The sequence below is a fragment of the Somniosus microcephalus genome, chromosome 5, assembly GCF_052327205.1.
Source record: "Somniosus microcephalus isolate GS21.2 chromosome 5, FLI_Smic_1.0, whole genome shotgun sequence".
Lineage (NCBI taxonomy): Eukaryota > Metazoa > Chordata > Chondrichthyes > Squaliformes > Somniosidae > Somniosus > Somniosus microcephalus.
This window is the reverse complement of record NC_140991.1, coordinates 218408525-218427087: the sequence shown is the minus strand read 5'-3', so window position 1 is coordinate 218427087 and position 18563 is coordinate 218408525. Positions and strand designations below refer to the sequence as shown.

At 50.1% G+C, this 18563-nt stretch overlaps 1 protein-coding gene across 1 annotated transcript in view; it reads right to left on the bottom strand.

Annotated features, from left to right (window-relative positions):
* Positions 1–18563, bottom strand: part of dnah5 (dynein, axonemal, heavy chain 5) — a 754701-nt gene that overhangs the window by 314093 nt on the left and 422045 nt on the right. Inside the window, exons 39-41 of the mRNA XM_085988698.1 lie at positions 11186–11320; positions 6139–6246; positions 2408–2561 (exon numbers count right to left, since the gene is read on the bottom strand). Of these exons, the coding sequence (XP_085844824.1) occupies positions 2408–2561; positions 6139–6246; positions 11186–11320 (397 nt within the window). The remainder of the gene's footprint in view (positions 1–2407; positions 2562–6138; positions 6247–11185; positions 11321–18563) is intronic.

The window sequence follows — 18563 nt, the reverse complement described above, 5'->3', positions numbered from 1 at the left end:
TATAGGCGCCCATTCGCCTCGAAGGCGGTATACTGGCGGTCCTCAGGGTGGATAGGGAGTTGGTGGTAGGCCGACTTCAGGTCGATGGTCGAGAATACTTTATACTGTGCAATCTGATTGACCATGTCAGATATGCGGGGGAGGGGGTATGCGTCCAGCTGGGTATATCTGTTTATGGTCTGGCTGTAGTCAATGACCAGGCGGTTTTTATCGCCGGTCTTTACGACTACGACCTGGGCACGCCAGGGGCTGCTGCTCCCCTCGATAATGCCCTCTTTCAGGAGGCGCCGCACCTCAGAGCTAATGAAGGCTCTGTCCCCGGCGCTATACCGCCTGCTCTTGGTAGCGACGGGTTTGCAGTCAGGGGTAAGGTTAGCAAACAGAGAGGGTGGCGGGACCTTGAGGGTGGAGAGGCTGCAGGTGTTACGCGGTGGGCGGTTTAACGTTTGCTGGTTGTTGACTGTGAGTCGGGGGAGGGGTCCACCGTATGCTAGGGTTACGCTTTGGAGGTGGGATTGGAAGTCCAGCCCTAGTAGGACGGCAGCGCAGAGATGGGGGAGGACGAGGAGTTTAAAGTTTTTATACTCCGTGCCCTTAACCGACAGGGTCACGACACAGTAGCCGCTGATGTCCGTGGCGTGGGACCTCGATGCCATCGAGATTCGGCTGCGCGTTGGTAGGACAGAGAGGGAGTAGTGGCTCACCGTGTCTGGGTGGATGAAGCTCTCCGTGCTTCCGCTGTCGAACAGGCAGGTCGTGGCGTGGCCGTTCACTTTGATGTCCATCATTGACTTGGACAGATGGTGCGGGCGGGCTTGGTCCAGGGTGACAGAAGCTAGTGTGTAGCTGAGCGAGTCGTTGTCATCTGCGGGCGAGGCGGTCGGGCGTGGTGAGTAAAATGGCGTCTCCCACGAGGTAGGGCAAAATGACGGAGAAGATGGCTGCCCCCGTAGCTCACATGAGGCACTATTGGGGTCGGTTGCCTTAATCAAAGATGGCCGCCCCCATGACTCATGTGTGGGGATGCTGGCCTCAGTTGCCCTAAACAAAGATGGCCGCCCCCATGACTCATGTGTGGGGATGCTGGCCTCAGTTGCCCTAAACGAAGATGGCCGCCCCCATAGTTCGCATGCGGCACTGCTGGCCTCTGAGGATCCGCTCCTGCAGGCCTTGGAGAAGTGGCCTTTCTTCAGGCAGGTTTTGCATATGGAGTTCTTGGCTGGGCAGCGCGACCTCGGGTGCTTCTCCTGGCCACAAAAAAAACAGCCGGCGGCCCGATCGCGGATGCCCGATGTCGGGGCCGGTGCCGGGGGTGGCGGGGCCGGTCGGGGCCGGGACGCCGACGCAGAGGTAGGTCCCGGGGGCGGCGCTGGGAAGGGTGCTGTGGTAGGGGTCGGGCCCGAGTCCCAGGGTCGCGAGCAGTACCTGGTGAATGCTTCCTGATCTTGGTGGGCCACTTCCAGGGAGATAGCGAGGGCTTCAGCTTTTTCCATGCTGAGGTCTTTAGCTTCCAGCAGTCTTTGCCGTGAGTACTCGGACCATAGGCCTTTCAGGAATGCGTCGCGGATATTATCTTCAGTATTTTCGGCTGCCGACACCGATTTAAAGTCACAGTTCCTGGCGAGTGCATATAGCGCCTGTGAGAATTCGGCTACTGATTCTCCTGGCTGTTGCGGCCGTGATCTTAGGAGGTGCCTAGCGTACATGTAGTTTACCGGGGTCCGGTACTTCTGTTTCAGCAGGTTGATGGCGGTCTCGTAGGTAGTCATGTCCTCGATGAGAGTGTATACTCTCGGGCTCAGTTGTGCCTGCAGGACACTTAGTTTGGATGCCTGAGGGACGCTGGATTCTCTCAGGTATGATTCGAAGCAGACCAGCCAGTGTTTAAAGTCTGCGGCTGAGTTTGCTGCTCGTGGGTTCAGGTCCAGGTACGGCGGTCTGAGGGCTCGCAGCCAAGCTGGCTGGTGTGGCTGTGCTCCTGGGAGCTGCGCTGGTGGCTCCTCCGCCGGTTGTGACTCGTTGTCGGACATCATTAAATTTAGTCAATAAAATTGATATACCTATCAATTCCTCCAATAAAAGGCGAAGAGTTACGAAGGTGACTAAAGGTTTTTATTGACTAAATAACAGAGCCCACTCTCGTGGGTGATCCGATCCAAGCAGGAGGAATACCAGCCAGTCGCTCACCTTTATACCTGGCCTGGTGGGTGGAGCCAAGGCGGAGTCGGCAGTGGTCATCCCAGGTATAGCAGTGTGGCAAGAGGCGACCTCGTACCGTGATACAATAGTGGTCAGTGATACAGTTATAACGAACAGTGGTGAACAGTGCTAACTACTAACAGTGATACGATAGTGAACGTGGTTTACCACAAAGACTTCTTTAACTCTTGGTCCATTTCCACCTTACCTGTCATGGCTTTCATCAATGTGTGGATGCAGGTAGTTTTACCAGCTCCACTGGGTCCCAACGTCATCATTCCATGCCTGACCCATTGTGTCTCAAACAGCTGAATAACTTTGAGTTTCCAGGGAGGATGACTGATCAGCCCTGCTTCGTCAACCTAAACAAAATCAAATATATTCTCAGAGTATTGTAATGTTACAACAGTGGTTAAATTACTGTTTTCACCTTTATCTTACTGTTCAGCAATTCAACAGTTAAAATATCATAGTCATTTTAAATTCAGACTTCTGCAATGGTCCATAATGTGAAGTTAACTTAAAACTGCAGCCATACAGACTAATAAATATATACATAACATATAAATATATACATAACATATATACAACAAAAAACAAATCCATGACTAAGATAAGGGCCAATATTAATGGCCCAGAAATTCCGGTCTCCACGGGTGAGTACGCACGGGGTACTCACCCGTAGGCCCAATGGAAGTGCCGGTTTCCTGCATGCACTGCGCATGCGCGGGAAACCGGCACTTCCGCCCCCCTGAACGAAGGGGTTCAGACTTCGAACGTGTGCGTAGGAGAGACTGTGTGTGCGCATCAAACATACGTTTTATTTAGCAGCTTTTCCCGGGAGGGTAAGTCTCCAGAAGCTACACATTTAAAAAGCAGGCCTACAAGGTAAGTGGTGAATTAATTAAAATTAAAACATTTTTCCACAGGTTTATTATTTTTAAATACTTTAAAGCAAGGTAAGTTTATTTTTAGCCCCGTTAGAAAATAACATTATTTTTTCAAAAATTTAAATTATTGTTTAAAATAGTTATTTCATGTAATGTATAGTTTATTAAAAAATGTGATTTAAAAAAAAAATTATTTGAAGATTTAGTGATATTTTGGGGCCTGTAGTATTTTTAAGTTTTGACTTATGAATGGGCATTCCCTGCTCCGATTGGCTCCCCATGGCCCACGTGATCCCAGGGGACGCATCGAACTAACTGCACCCCTGGGATACGCAAGCACTGCGCGCCGGCTGGTGGAGGCCCAGGATCGGAATTCCACGCGGGCCCACAGCTCAATGGCCGGCGCGCTAGGTAAGTGCAGGTCGGGGGCTTACATCCGCGGGAAGCCCCCGACCTGAATTTCTGGGCCATATAAAGTTGCTGTGCACCAAAATTCTCAATGTTATGTCAATTAACATGCATAGACTATTTCTCTCTGTTTTTTCTCATTTCAACCAGTGCATTCCTATCAACTATAAATCTACTGTGATATTTGAAAGGTAGCACTCTCTCCCAACTTCAGTCCTGGCCACCGCTGCTAATTTTAAATCTCTTCTCTCTTTATCTATTCTGCTGGGCAGTCTCCGAATTTAAATTCATAGTGGAAGCTTGGGATAAAGTTATCAATCAAGATGAAAAGTTATCATTTAATTGCTTCATTAAGAGAGAAACATGAGTCAGGAGGGAAACCTGAGGGAGGATATGAGCAGCGTGCACAACAACTTGTATTTATATAATGCTGTTAATAGAAAGAATGCCCAAAGGCACTTAACATATGGAAACAGATGATGAACAGTAAGCAGAGATTAGGAGACAATTCCGCTCCCCATCCCCACTTTTATCCCAAGACAAGGGCATACATTTCTACTCTTACATGTGCGTATGTACAATAGGTATTATTCTAAAAGTTACAATAATTGTGTCATTGCTAAAATTTCGGTATTTTTAAAATTTATGATATCAGTGAAATAGCGTGCAATTAACCCTATCAATAGCAACCATCCTTGGTGCTACTGTTAATTTGCTTTCTTTCTCTCACTCACCCCTCCTTGCCCCTTAACCCAGCCATTAGAAAACAAATTACTATCAGGAGCTAATGGTCTGGTCTCAAAGTAGGTGAGATAAAGGGGATGAGTATGAAGTTATAGATTTGTCAGCTAATTTTTTGGATTTAATCCTAATCTCATATACACAGGGACAGCTCATAAGACAGTGGAGGTAACACAAGAAACAATTAAGGGAATGCAGTGGGACTGGGTGCCGCAGGGAACACCAGCCAGAAAGATCCCGACTATAACCCACCCATCCTGAGACTGAAACATGGGCACATCATATAGGGCACAACCAAGCTCCAGCAATTTAGACCACACATTAGTTGGTATCAAAATGATCTCCTCAATGTGAAGGGGCTGAACATCCCACTAAAAAGGAAAAAATCCTAAACTTCCTCGAGAAAGAACAAGTGGATGTAATGCTTCTTCAGAAGACCCATCTCAATTATTGTAAGCGTGCCAAAGTGTCTGTGCACCAATCTCTAGAAACTTCAGTCTCACCTTGAAAGTGAGTGGTGATTTTGGTCAGCAAAATGATCCCTTCTCAAAATAATTATCCCAAAAGACAATGGCTGCCATGTGCTCGCTGACCTACATTGGCTCCTGGTCCAGCAATGCCTCGATTTTAAAATTCTCATCCTTGTTTTCAAATCCCTCCAGGGCCTCGCCCCACCCTATCTCTGTAACCTCCTCCAGCCTTACAACCCTCCAAGTTCTCTGCGCTCCTCCAATTCTGGTATTTTGTGCATCCCCGATTTTAATCGCTCCACTATTGCTGGTCGATCCTTCAACCACCTAGGCACTAAGCTCTGGAATTCCATAACTAAACCTCTCCACCTCTCTCTCCTCCTTTAAGATGCACCTTAAAACCTAGCTCTTTGACCAAGCTTTTGGTCATCTGTCCAAATATCTCTTTAATGCAGCTCCGGGTCAAAATGTGTTTGTTAATGCTCCTGTGAAGCTCCTTAAAGCCGCTGTGTAAATGTAAGTTGTTATTGTTGCATCCTAAAAAGAGGGGAATGGATTCCAATGCTCAATGTCTACATTGCCAACATCTACTCTCGTGCCTTTTCAATGGCAACATTCCTACCACTTGCATGCTATATGGAGAGAGGAGAGATGGTCGTGAGAGAAAGCAAGCACAGAAAACAATGATAATGAGTAGAGAAAAAGTAAAGAAAACAGCAGCAAGGAGAAATGGGAGCATCAGTGAAAGAGAACATTAACTATAAAATTGTAGAATACTAAGCAAGAACACAAGAAAAGCATTTATCTTTGTGTGCTCAACTTTATGGGTATGCAAAAAAAAACATAAAAAGGAAAAAAAAGCATGGCATACAGGAACTGTCTGATTGGTATGGAAATGGATCTAATAGGGTAAATTAATGCTCATGGTTTGCCAACCAGGAGCATATATTGGGATTTTATGTATGGTCAGCCAACCACACAGGAGTTTGCAATCTTGCAAGCATCTTACCCCCCACCCCCACGCGACCAGCCTCTTGGGCAACTGGTGCCTGTAGCTTTCCAGTACTATCTTAATCAGGCCCATTGGCCAATTTGCTGTGGTATTGCTGCTTCATTAGGCATGCATAGAGTGAGCTGCACCAGGATCAGCCCCATTTTGGGCACAATCCAATTTCTCAACACTTTCAACTGTGCAATGACCAAAAGAAAAGTCAACAACAGTAATCAGATAGAGTCATCATAATTAGCATAATAACTTATGACTCTTTTCATCATTGTACCCGAGTTAGCTTTTACCTTTTCGTATTTGTAGATACAGTAGAATCAGACAATAATTCTGTCAATTTACAACTACTGTAGTTTTGAAAAAAGGTTGAATATATGCTTCATATCTGATATTGACCAAATAGCAAGAACTACATAATGTTTACTTGTTTGTCTATGGCAGCCTCTAGTTGTGGATACTCTGCTTTGTCCAGCAGAATACCAGGAAACAGATCCTCAATCAGACTCAGGAAAAGTGGTTCATCTTCATCAATCTAGGAAAAATTTAACATTTTGACACAGTACTCACATTTGGACAACAGAAGATATCATTGTTAACCCTTTAAACAGTTAAAATTTTAGAGAAAATTGGAATGTTTTAAGCAGCAACTCACTACTTAACACAGAAATACTTTCACAAAGATATCTGAGAAAAAAATAATTAAATTATTGCCAACGTTGTTTGTTGCTTCTGTATAACTGTAAAGCACTACTGATTACAAAACATCATTTTGTGATCATTTTTGTATCACACGGTGGCACGTTTTATTTTCACTGGCCAATAGGTTTAACATATTTAAATCCAGTGGCCGAGAAATTCAGTTGCGTTCGCCAGCCGTTAGCGCCATAAGAGGAGTAGATTTCGAGCGCTAGGCACTTTGCGCCCGGGCGCAGAGCGATCTGCGCCTACGCCCAACTTCAGTTGACATTTTGCGCCGGCGCAAAGTGTTTGCGCCCGCTCAGCAGCGCGCGCACCTTATGACGTCATTTCGTCGTGCAACGCCGTTTGTGCGCCCCAAACCGGAACTTCAGTGGCGCCCGCCCAATGTGGGCGTGGCGCTGTTAAGAACTGTGAAGTGGAACGCAGCAGAGGCCCTGCGGGCCTCGGGGAGCGCTAATTAAAGGGCACTTAGACTGAGGTATAAAGGCCAGCCATTTTGCTGCAATGACTTTAGTGCTTTGGATTTCTGGACAGAGACCAAGGAACAGACCTTACTGATTTGGGACAACATAGGAGAGGTATTTTTGGCTTCTGGCCAGAGCTTGGAAATTTGACTCATTGTGATTTGACTGTTTGCAAGTATATTATGGGGGCTGCATGGGGTTCCAACCCTCAGTTCCAGCATTATGTGCGAAGGGCTCGCAGACGCTGTGTGAGAGGGGCAGCCATGCCTAGACGCAGAGGGGCCATCAGGCGTCGGCAACGTAGGCCTTACCCACTCAGGGAATACCGGCAGCAGGTGTCCTATCTCACCATGACTGCCGCGCATTGTGTGAAGAGGCTGCGCTTCAGAAGGGAGGTGGTTGCAGAGATCTGCCAGCTGCTTCACAGAGATCTGCGTCCACAGCTGATGTGCAGGACGTCTCTGTCGGTGGAAGTGAAGGTCACGGTGGCTCTGAACTTTTATGCAAGCGGCTCCTTCCAAGCCGCTGCTGGGGACATAGCGAACATCTCCCAGTTCGCCGTGCATCGCTGCATCCGGCAGGTCACCGATGCCCTTTTCGCAAGGAGACACCAATTCATCTCCTTCCCCATGACCCTAGAGAGGCAGGAGCAGCGTGCAGTCGGATTTGCCAGGATCGCCGACTTCCCCATGGTGCAGGGCACCATTGACTGCACGCATGTGGCTATGCGGGCACCTATCGACAATGCCGAGGATTACTGCAACCGGAAGGGCTACCATTCCCTCAATGTACAGCTGGTGTGTGACCACAGGCAGCGCATCCTAGCTGTCAATGCCCGCTTTCCAGGAAGCAGCCACGATGCATTTATCCTGCGCCAGACTACTGTGGCTGACATGTTCCAGGCACAGCCTCCCCCAAGGGGATGGCTTATCGGGGACAAGGGCTACCCTTTGTGTACATGGCTCATGACCCAGTTCCGCGCGCCCAGGACCCCTGCTGAGGAGGCATACAACGAAAGCCATCAAGCCACAAGGAACATCATAGAGCAAACGATTGGCGTCCTCAAGCAACGGTTCCGCTGCCTGGATCGTTCCGGCGGATCTCTACAGTATTCGCCGGATAGAGTCTCCCAGTTCGTCGTCGTTTGCTGCATGCTGCACAACCTGGCTATCCGCAGGACTCAGGCACTGCCACCTCACGTTGGACCACCACCTCAGGAGGAGGAGCATGAGGAGGAGGAGGAGGAGGAGGAGGAGTACCAGCCCAGGAGGGAGCCACAAGGTCCAAGGGCCGTCCGCCGGCGGCTTATTGAACGACACTTCTAGGCCCCCTGTCAGGGAATGGCTTGTGGCAATGAACGCACCTGAATGCAGCCGCTCCGCAAGCCCTCAGCCGGTTAACGCAACAACCACTTGAAACATGACACATGGACAAGCTGAATAAATAAAAAGCTTTATTTAACAAACTCAGGGCCCTTCCCACATGAAACACAAAAACAGACAAGACCCCCAAAAAACAGTCAAAAACATATCTCACTCCCACAACCTGGGGAGGAATAACAAAACTTGTCCATCCAATTGGCCATCATCCTCGGCCTTACCAAGACAAACCCCCCCATACAGAACACAAACACCCCCATCTAAAAAAACATTTGCCATCATCTTCGGCCTTACCAAAATAAACCCCCCCCCATACAGAACACAAACACCCCCATATAAAAAAACATTTGGCAACACACTCTACTTGGTGTGCCGAGAGGGCGAGTCCTTGTGCAGGCTTCTCCGGCCCCTGCCCGACCTGCTGCTCCGCCTCAACCTGGGCCCTGTGGGTGTTGCAAGGCTGGGGGAAGGCTCCTGAGGGGCACAAAGCGTGACGGCAGATGCCCTTGTGGGTCGGCCTAGACGAGGTCCGGCCCTGGAGGGGCCGGCTGCTGACTGCTGCAGCTGTGGCTGGGCAGCATCAGTCTCTCCAGCAGCTCGTCGCAGCTTTGCTGGGGGAGTGGCAGTGGCGGCTGCAGCAATGGGGGCAAGCTGGCTGATGCCAGGCGCTCGCTGGTCGCCAGAGACACTGGCACTCGGCCGGGCTGGCACTGCAGCAAGCGCAGCAATCTGGTGAAGGCCAGACCGCTGTGCTGCAGCAGCGCGGTGGGTGCCCTGGCGATGCGTCCGTGACACAGCGAGTGTGGCAGAAGTGAGTGCCCGTACTGCCCTGGTCTGTGCCCGCATCAGACCAGCCAGTGTCTGCACGGCACCACTCATGAACTCTCGACTCGCGTCCTGTGCTGCCGCGAGTTGTTCGACACCCCTGGCCTGTGAGTCCCCGAAATCGGCCACACTATGAGCCAGGGACTCAATGGCCTGAGGCAACTGTCCCACAACCCCCATGAACTCGGTGTGGCGCCGCTCCGAATCCGCGGACATTTGATCAAGGAGGCGCACCTCCTGGGCGAGGACCGTCTCCGGACTGGAGGCCGGACTCTCCCTCTGGGGAGAAGGCCGCCGAGCTGGCCGACCCTTCCCGCGTGGCTGGACGCCACTGGGCCCAGCAACTGCCCTCCCCTGCAACACTTCCCCCCTCTGGGGAGAAGGCAGCCGTGCTGCCCGACCCTTCCCGCGTGGCTGGGCGCCACTGGGCCCAGCAACTGCCCTCCCCTGCAACACTTCCCCCCTCTGGGGAGAAGGCAGCCGTGCTGCCCGACCCTTCCCGCGTGGCTGGACGCCACTGGGCACAGGAGCTACACCCCCCTGCAACACTTCCCCCTGGCTCTCCTCCAGGCAAGACGTGTCCCCTCCATTGCCATCCCCTGGCGCGGATGAGGGTTCCCCCGATGTGCCGCCTTCCTCTTGGTCCTCGTCGTCCTCCTCTTCCGAGGGACTGACACTCGCAGCTTCAGGGACCTCCTCCTCACCAGCTGAAAGCAGGAAGGCGCAAGAGTAGCTTTAGAGTGAGGACAGGGCGTCAGTGAGGGAGGCATGAGTGGTGGCATTATGCGCATTGGTGGGACAGTGGCAAAGGGTGTAGATCTGAAGCGCAAGGGGAATGAGAGAGGTCCAAACGGTCATGTCCTTACCATTGGGGCCCAGCACAGGGTCGGCATCTCCAATAGCAACGGAGCCAATCACCCGGGCACGCATGAGTCGAGCCACGCGCTCCTCCAGGTCACTGAGCTCCTGGAACTGGACACGGCCTCCCCCGGTGACAGTCCGGCTCTTCAGATTCTGCGCCAGCTTGGCCTGCAAGAGAAAGGACGGCCTCTAAGTACAGTGTGGTGCCCTGTTGTTGTGTGCACTGCCTCCCATGGTCGAATAGCTTGGCCAGTGTGGTGCCCTGTTGTTGTGTGCACTGCCTCCCATGGTCGAATAGCTTGGCCAGTGTGTCAAGTGCAGAAAGTGCTACTGATGATCATGCCAGTGCCATAGCTGCTGGAGGAGGGCTGGCCATTAGGCCTTTGAGGTCCCTTTGCCCATAATGTGAGGTGCACATGCAAGGATGAGGAGGACACTGGAAAGGGTACTCACCCTGACCAACCGAGTGAGGTCGTTGAACTTTTTGCGGCATTGGTCACCAGTCCTGGGGACATCGCTGTTGGCTGTGACCCTCTGGGCGATTTCCCTCCAGGCTCTCCTGTACAGCCTCTTGGGAGCCTTCTTGCCACTGTCCAGGCACAAGATATCTCTTTTCTTCTCCAAACCCCTAAGCAGCACCCTCAAAGCATGCTCTGAGAAGCGCTGCGCTCGTTCATGGGCCTTCTGCATGGCTTCAGGCGCTATTTGGGTCCAGCAGCAGTGTTCAGGCCTAGCTGGAGGGCTCCACTATCCAGGGCGTGGCAGCAGACCAAGTCGACCCTTCCCCCTTTAAGAGCTGGCCGGCGTCAGGGTGTCTGCTGTCAATCAAAACATGACCGCACCTGCGCTGCGCCCGGCCTCGGCGTTATCACTCTGCACCGCCGGCTTAGCGCCTAAAGATAGGGGTGCAACGCCAGTTTCAGCGCTCGCCCAAACTCCTTGGCCAAAGCTACTGAATATCGGCGAAGTGGCCTCCACTTTCCGGTGGGCGCTAACTTTAGCGCCCGCCCGACTTTACCGCCCCAAAAGTGGCTATACTGAATTTCTAGGCCAGTATATAGTCAGTAAATGTAAGAACACTTTAATATTTTTCCATATTGTAGATTATTTTTGCACTGACATTTACAGAAAGCAAATAAACTCTGGCAAACGCAAATATAGTGAAGGTCAGTTTTGGATTGTGCTTAAAAGTTATTTCTGCTGTGTTTTGTAATGTGTCAAACAGAAAAGCAACATGACTTACCAGTTTAGAGAGGTTCATATCACGAAGCACGCGCATAACAATGGTGGACTCTGTATCGTTGGGGTTGGTTCGTTTTGCAGCTCCAAGAGTCCGCAGTACCGACAGGATGTTACGTAGGCCAAAATCATAATGCACCTAGAGAGGGCACATTATGCAATGTTTTATTTAGTGGTTATATTTAAGGGTAAATTCACCAATCCTGCACTCACAATGAGGAGCTGCACTCTCATGGACGGTGGGTCAGAAACAGGGCTAAAACGCTGTATTGCAGATTTTCTAATCTGCACTTCATTCAGACGCAGCTCCCTGCTAGGAGCAGGGGATTTCATTAGAATTTGAAGATGACATAAAACCTAACTTATGCAGATACTCCAATGCTTTCCTGGAGCTCCCAATAATGAGCACTTGTTGCAGATATCAAATTTCAAAATGAACACATTTTGGTCTATTAGCTTCAAAAATATTTTCTGCAACTTTTAAATGCTATACATGATTGACAGGCTGGGATGCTTTAGAAAAGAGAAGACTGAGGACTATAAGGTCTAGACATAGAGGTCTATAAGAGTATGGAAGGGTGGACATAGAGAAGATGTTTCCATTTTTGGGTGTAACCAGAACTAGGGGCCAGCTATATAAGATAGTCACTAATAAATCCAATAGGGAATTCAGGAGAAACTTCTTTACTCAGAGAGTGGTTAGAATATGGAACCTGCTACCACAAGGAGTAGTTGAGGCGACTTGTGATGAAATATTCCATTCACCACTGCCTGTGACTGAGATCGGTTTCAGTGTCATTTCCCTTCCCCCAGACCTCATTGTATTGTGTACTGGAATGTGCTGTATTGTATACTGGAATGTGCTGGAATGTGCTGTGTGTAGGGCTCCGCCCATACCTGGCCCTGTTTGTAAGCTAGCTTCAGTCTGGCCTCAGTCTCCAGAAGGAAGACATCTCTCTCTCTTACGTGTTACTTTCTAAGTTAATAAAAGCCTTGTTTTTGTTCTGCTAACTTCGAGTCTCGGAATTATTGAGGCACATCAATTTTATTAACTTATTTTTCAACACTATGGATCAACTCCTGAAACCCGAACGTTTGGATTTGGATCAACATGCTCCGGACGCATCAGCACGCTTCGGACACTGGTTTGAGTGTATGGAATTCTTCCTGGACAATTCCGCAGCCGTCAAAGACGCTACGGACGCTGCGAGGGTGAGACTCGGAATTCTGCGGAATTGGGTAAGCCACCGGGTTTACCCCCTCATCCAAGACGCCGAGACGTACCTGGCCGCCTGCGACATCTTAAAGGCGCATTACCAGCAGCCTACGAATGAGGTGTATGCTAGGCACCTGCTCGCTACCCGCGCACAGCGACCTGGGGAATCGGTGGAGGAGTTCCTAAGCACCCTGAAAATGCTTGGCAAAGACTGCAAGTGCCAAGATGTAAAAGCCGCAGTGTACACTGACGAGCTTGTTCGCGATGCCTTCATCACAGGCCTCAGCTCCACTTACATCCGGCAAAGACTGCTGGAAAAAACGGGGTTGGACCTGAAACAGGCTGCGGACACCGCGCGATCCCTGGATGTGGCCCAGAGAAACTCGGACGCCTACTCTTCAGCCCGCGCCGTCCACGCCGCCACGTGTGCACCGAGGGCACCGCCATCTTGGAAGGCATCTTCCCCGCCCGACAGCCCGACACCGGCTGGGCCCCGCTCTCCCCCCAGAAGCCCTACGACAGCCGCGACGCGTCAGGGACCCAACTGCTACTTCTGCGGGCAGCCAAAGCACACCAGAAACCTGTGCCCGGCGAAAGGCACCACCTGCTTTAAGTGCGGTAAGAAGGGGCACTTCGGGAAGGTGTGCAGGGGGAACCCCGCCGGAAAACCAACCGCCGGAAAACCCGCCACCGCCGCGTGTGCGCCGTGGGAGCGGCCATCTTGGACGCCATCTTGCCCGACCTCGTGGGGTCCGCCATCTTGTGAGCAGACAGCGTGGACGCCATCTTGTATCGATCAGGGCCCTACAGTGGCATCGGTCACAGTGGACCAGACCAGGCCGCACCCGCTATCCAGATCAATGGTGGACATCGAGGTAAACGGGTGCCGGGTTAAATGCTTAATTGACAGTGGAAGCACGGAGAGCTTTATCCACCCAGAACTGGCACAACAACTCTCCCTAAAGGTGGTCCCTACTCAGGGTACCATCTCTATGGCTGATAAAACCCAGACATCGACCATTCTGGGTTACTGCACGGTACAATTGTGCGTTAACGGAACTGTATATGATAATTTTAAAGTATTAATCATGAAGAACCTATGTGCGAGCGTGATCTTGGGCCTGGATTTCCAGTGCAACCACCAAAGCATCACGCTCAAGTACGGTGGGTCCCAGCCGCCCCTCACAGTGTGCGGTCTGGCTACCCTGAAGGTAAAGCCGCCTTCGCTATTCGCGAACCTTACCCCTAACTGCCGGCCAATAGCGACCAAAAGCAGGAGGTACAGCTGGGAGGACAGGCGGTTTATCGCGACCGAGGTAGACAGGCTCCTGAAAGAGCGCATTATTGAACGCAGCAACAGCCCGTGGCGCGCCCAAGTGGTAGTGGTAAGGGGTAGCGAGAAGAAACGGATGGTGATCGACTATAGTCAAACGATCAACAGGTACACCCTACTAGACGCCTACCCGCTACCCCGCATATCAGAAATGGTGAACCAAATCGCCCAATACCGGGTGTTCTCCACCATCGACCTCAAGTCAGCGTACCACCAGCTCCCTATCAGACCAGAGGACCGCCCGTACACCGCCTTCGAGGCGAACGGACGCCTCTACCAATTCCTCAGAGTCCCCTTTGGGGTGACGAATGGGGTCTCGGTCTTCCAGAGGGAGATGGACCGCATGGTCGATGACCACCACTTGCAGGCAACCTTCCCCTACCTCGACAACGTCACCATCTGCGGTCACAACCAGCAGGATCACGACTCGAACCTCGAGAGGTTCCTGAAAACCGCACAAAAACTCAACCTCACCTACAACGAGGACAAGTGCGTTTACAACACCACGCGCCTCTGCATACTAGGCAGCGTGGTGGAGAATGGGGAAATCGGGCCAGACCCCGACCGATTGCGCCCCCTACGGGAGCTGCCCCTGTCCAACACTCCCAAAGCCCTGAAAAGGTGCCTGGGGTTATTTTCTTATTATTCCCAATGGGTCCCCAACTACTCCGACAAAGCCCGCCCCCTCTTGAAAGCATCCTCTTTCCCGCTCCCTGCTGAGGCCCACGCCGCCTTCAAAAGCATTAAGCAGGATATTGAGCGGGCCACGCTACAGGCAGTGGACGAGAACACTCCATTTCAAGTGGAAAGTGATGCGTCTGACTTCGCCTTGGCGGCCACCCTCAACCAGGCGGGGCGGCCCGTAGCTTTCTTCTCGAGGACCCTCCAAGGGCCCGAGATCAGACACTCCTCCGTGGAAAAGGAGGCCCAAGCCATCGTGGAGGCAGTGCGCCACTGGCGCCACTACCTAGCCGGCAAACGCTTCACCCTACTTACCGACCAGCGGTCGGTAGCGTTTATGTTCAATAATAAACAGAGGGGGAAGATTAAAAATGATAAGATTCTTAGGTGGCGGATCGAGCTCTCCACCTTCGAGTACGACATCATTTACCGGCCAGGGGCCCTTAACGAATCCCCTGACGCCCTCTCACGAGGGATGTGTGCCAGCGCCACCGGGGATCGGCTACAGACCCTCCACAACGACCTCTGCCACCCAGGGGTCACGCGGCTGTTCCACTTCATAAAGTCCCGTAACTTACCCTACTCGATTGAGGAAGTTCGGTCCCTGACCAGGAACTGCCGCACTTGCGCTGAGTGCAAGCCTCGGTTCTACCGCTCAGATAGAGCCCACTTAATCAAAGCTACACGGCCCTTTGAGCGGCTCAGCTTAGATTTCAAGGGCCCCCTCCCGTCCGTCGACCGCAATGTTTACTTCCTGAACATTGTGGACGAATACTCCCGGTTCCCATTCGCCTTCCCCTGCCCAGACATGACCAGCGCCACGGTCATTAAATGCCTCAACAGCCTGTTCTGCCTGTTCGGTATGCCGAGCTACATCCATACGGATAGGGGGGCGTCCTTCATGAGTGAAGAGCTACGCCAGTACATGCTGTCCAAGGGGATCGCCACGAGCCGTACCACCAGCTACAACCCCCGCGTAACGGCCAAGTGGAGCGAGAGAACGGGACAGTATGGAAAGCAGTCACTCTAGCTCCAAGGACCAAGGGCCTCCCTATCTCCCGCTGGCAGGAAGTCATAAGAACATAAGAACATAAGAAATAGGAGCAGGAGTAGGCCAATTGGCCCCTCGAGCCTGCTCCGCCATTCAATAAGATCATGGCTGATCTGATCCTAACCGCCAATCCACTATGACAGGACTATCTCCTGAATCTAACAGCATTAGACACACGAAAACAGGAGCAGGATCAGGCTACACGGCCCCTGCGCCCGCTCCGCTACCCACAGGGCCATGACCTATCCGAACCTAGACTCATGTCCAAATTCCTGCCCGCTCCCCGTAACCCTTAATTCCCTTTTCTACTAGGAAACTGTCTATTTCTGTTTTAAATTTATGTAATGATGTAGCTTCGACAGCTTTTTGGGGCAGCATATTCCATGGACCTACCACCCTCTGAGTGAAGTAGTTCCTCCTCATCTCAGTTTTGAAAGAGCAGCCCCTTATTCTAAGACTATGCCCCCTAGTTCTAGTTTCACCCATCATCTGGAACATCCTCCCTGCATCCACCCGATCCAACCCCTTCATAATCTTATATGTTTCAATAAGATCGCCTCTCATTCTTCTGAACTCCAATGAGTAGAGTCCCAATCTACTCAACCTCTCCTCATATGTCCATCCCCTCATCCCCGGGATTAATCGAGTGAACCTTCTTTGTACTGACTCGAGAGCAAGTATGTCCTTTCTTAAGTATGGACACCAAAACTGTATGCAGTATTCCAGGTGCGGTCTCACCAATACCTTGTACAACTGAAGCAATACCTCCCTATTTTTATATTCTATCCCCCTAGCAATGAAAGCCAACATTCCATTGGCCTTCTTAATCACTTGCTGCACCTGCATACTAACCTTTTGAGTTTCGTGCACCAGGACCCCCAGATCCCTTTGTACTTCAGTACTTTCAAGTTTCTTGCCATTAAGATAATAACTTGCTCTACGATTTTTCCTGCCAAAGTGCATAACCTCACACTTTCCAGTATTGTATTCCATCTGCCAAATCTCTGCCCACTTACTTAGCCTGTCTATGTCCCCTTGCAGGTTTTTTATGTCCTCCTCACTCACTACTTTCCCTCCCATCTTAGTATCATCTGCAAACTTTGATGTGTTACACTCGGTCCCCTCCTCCAAATCGTTAATATAGATTGTAAAGAGTTGGGGACCCAGCACTGACCCCTGCGGAACACCACTGGTTACTGATTGCCAGTCTGAATATGAACCATTTATCCCAACTCTCTGCCTTCTGTTAGATAGCCAATCCTCTATCCATGCCAGAATATTACCCCCAATCCCGTGATTTTTTATCTTAAGCAATAATCTTTTGTGTGGCACCTTGTCAAATGCCTTTTGGAAGTCTAAATACACTACGTCCACTGGTTCCCCTTTATCCACCCTATATGTTACTTCCTCAAAGAACTCCAGCAAATTTGTCAAACATGACTTCCCCTTCATAAAACCATGCTGACTTTGTCTTATTAAATTATGATTATCCAAATGTCCTGTTACTGTCTCCTTAATAATGGACTCCAAAATTTTCCCTACCACAGATGTTAGGCTAACCGGTCTATAGTTTCCAGCCTTCTGTCTACTGCCCTTTTTAAATAAGGGTGTTACATTAGCAGTTTTCCAGTCTGCCGGGACCTTTGCTGAGTCCAGGGAGTTTTGGAAGATTATTACCAATGCATCCACAATCCCTACCGCCACTTCCCTCAAAACCCTGGGATGTAAGCCATCAGGTCCAGGTGATTTATCCACCTTGAGTCCCATTATTTTACCAAGTACTACTTCCTTAGTGATTTTAATCGTATTTAGCTCCTCCCCCCCTATAGCCCACTGCTTGTCAAGTGTTGGGATATTCTTAGTGTCCTCTACTGTAAAGACTGATACAAAATATTCATTCAGTGTTTTTGCCATCTCCATATTTCCCACCATTAATTTCCCGGTCTCATCCTCTAAGGGACCAACATTTACTTTAGCCACCCTTTTTCTTTTTATATAACTATAAAAACTCTTACTATCTGTCTTTATATTTTTTGCTAATTTACTTTCATAATCTATCTTCCCTTTCTTAATCAATCTTTTTGTTATTTTTTGCTGTCTTTTAAAGTTTTCCCAATCCTCTATCCTCCCACTAGATTTGGCTACCTTATATGCCCTTGTTTTTAGTCGAATACTATCCTTAATTTCTTTACTTAGCCACGGATGGCTGTCTTTTCTTTTACACCCTTTTTTTCTCAGTGGAATATACTTTTTTTGGAATTTGTAAAATAACTCCTTAAATGTACACCACTGATCATGTATCGTCTTATCCTTTAACCTATTTTCCCAATCCACTTTACTCAATTCCGCTCTCATACCTTCATAGTCTCCTTTATTCAAGCTTAGCACGCTTGTTTGAGATACAGCCTCCTCACCCTCTAACTGAATATAGAATTCAACCATGTTATGGTCACTCATTCCAAGGGGATCCTTTACTAGGACATTTTTAATTAATCCTGTCTCGTTACACAGGACCAGATCTAAGGTTGCTTGCCCCCTGGTTGGTTCAGTTACACACTGCTCAAGAAACCCATCCCTAATACACTCAATGAACTCATCCTCAAGGCAGCCCTGCCCAATTTGATTCGTCCAATTTATATGATAGTTAAAATCCCCCATAATTATAGATGTTCCCTTATTACAAGCCTCAACTATTTCCTGATTGATACTCTGTCCAACCGAGTTGCGACTGTTCGGAGGCCTATATATTACACCCACTAGTGTTTTTTTCGCCTTATTATTCCTTATCTCCACCCAAACTGTTTCATTATCCTGATCCTTTGACCCAATATCATTTCTCTGTATTACAGTGATTCCTTCCTTTATTAACATAGCCACCTCTCGGATGTGCTCCATTCGATACGGTCGCTATTGTGTACGGCCACTAATACCACGCCTCATGAACGAATGTTTGTCTTTCCCCGGAAATCCACCTCAGGCGTATCCATGCCGTCATGGCTCTCCACCCCAGGTCCGGTACTCGTGCGAAGGCATGTGAGGGGCCACAAGACGGACCCTCTCGTGGAGCCAGTACACCTACTCCACGCCAACCCCCAATACGC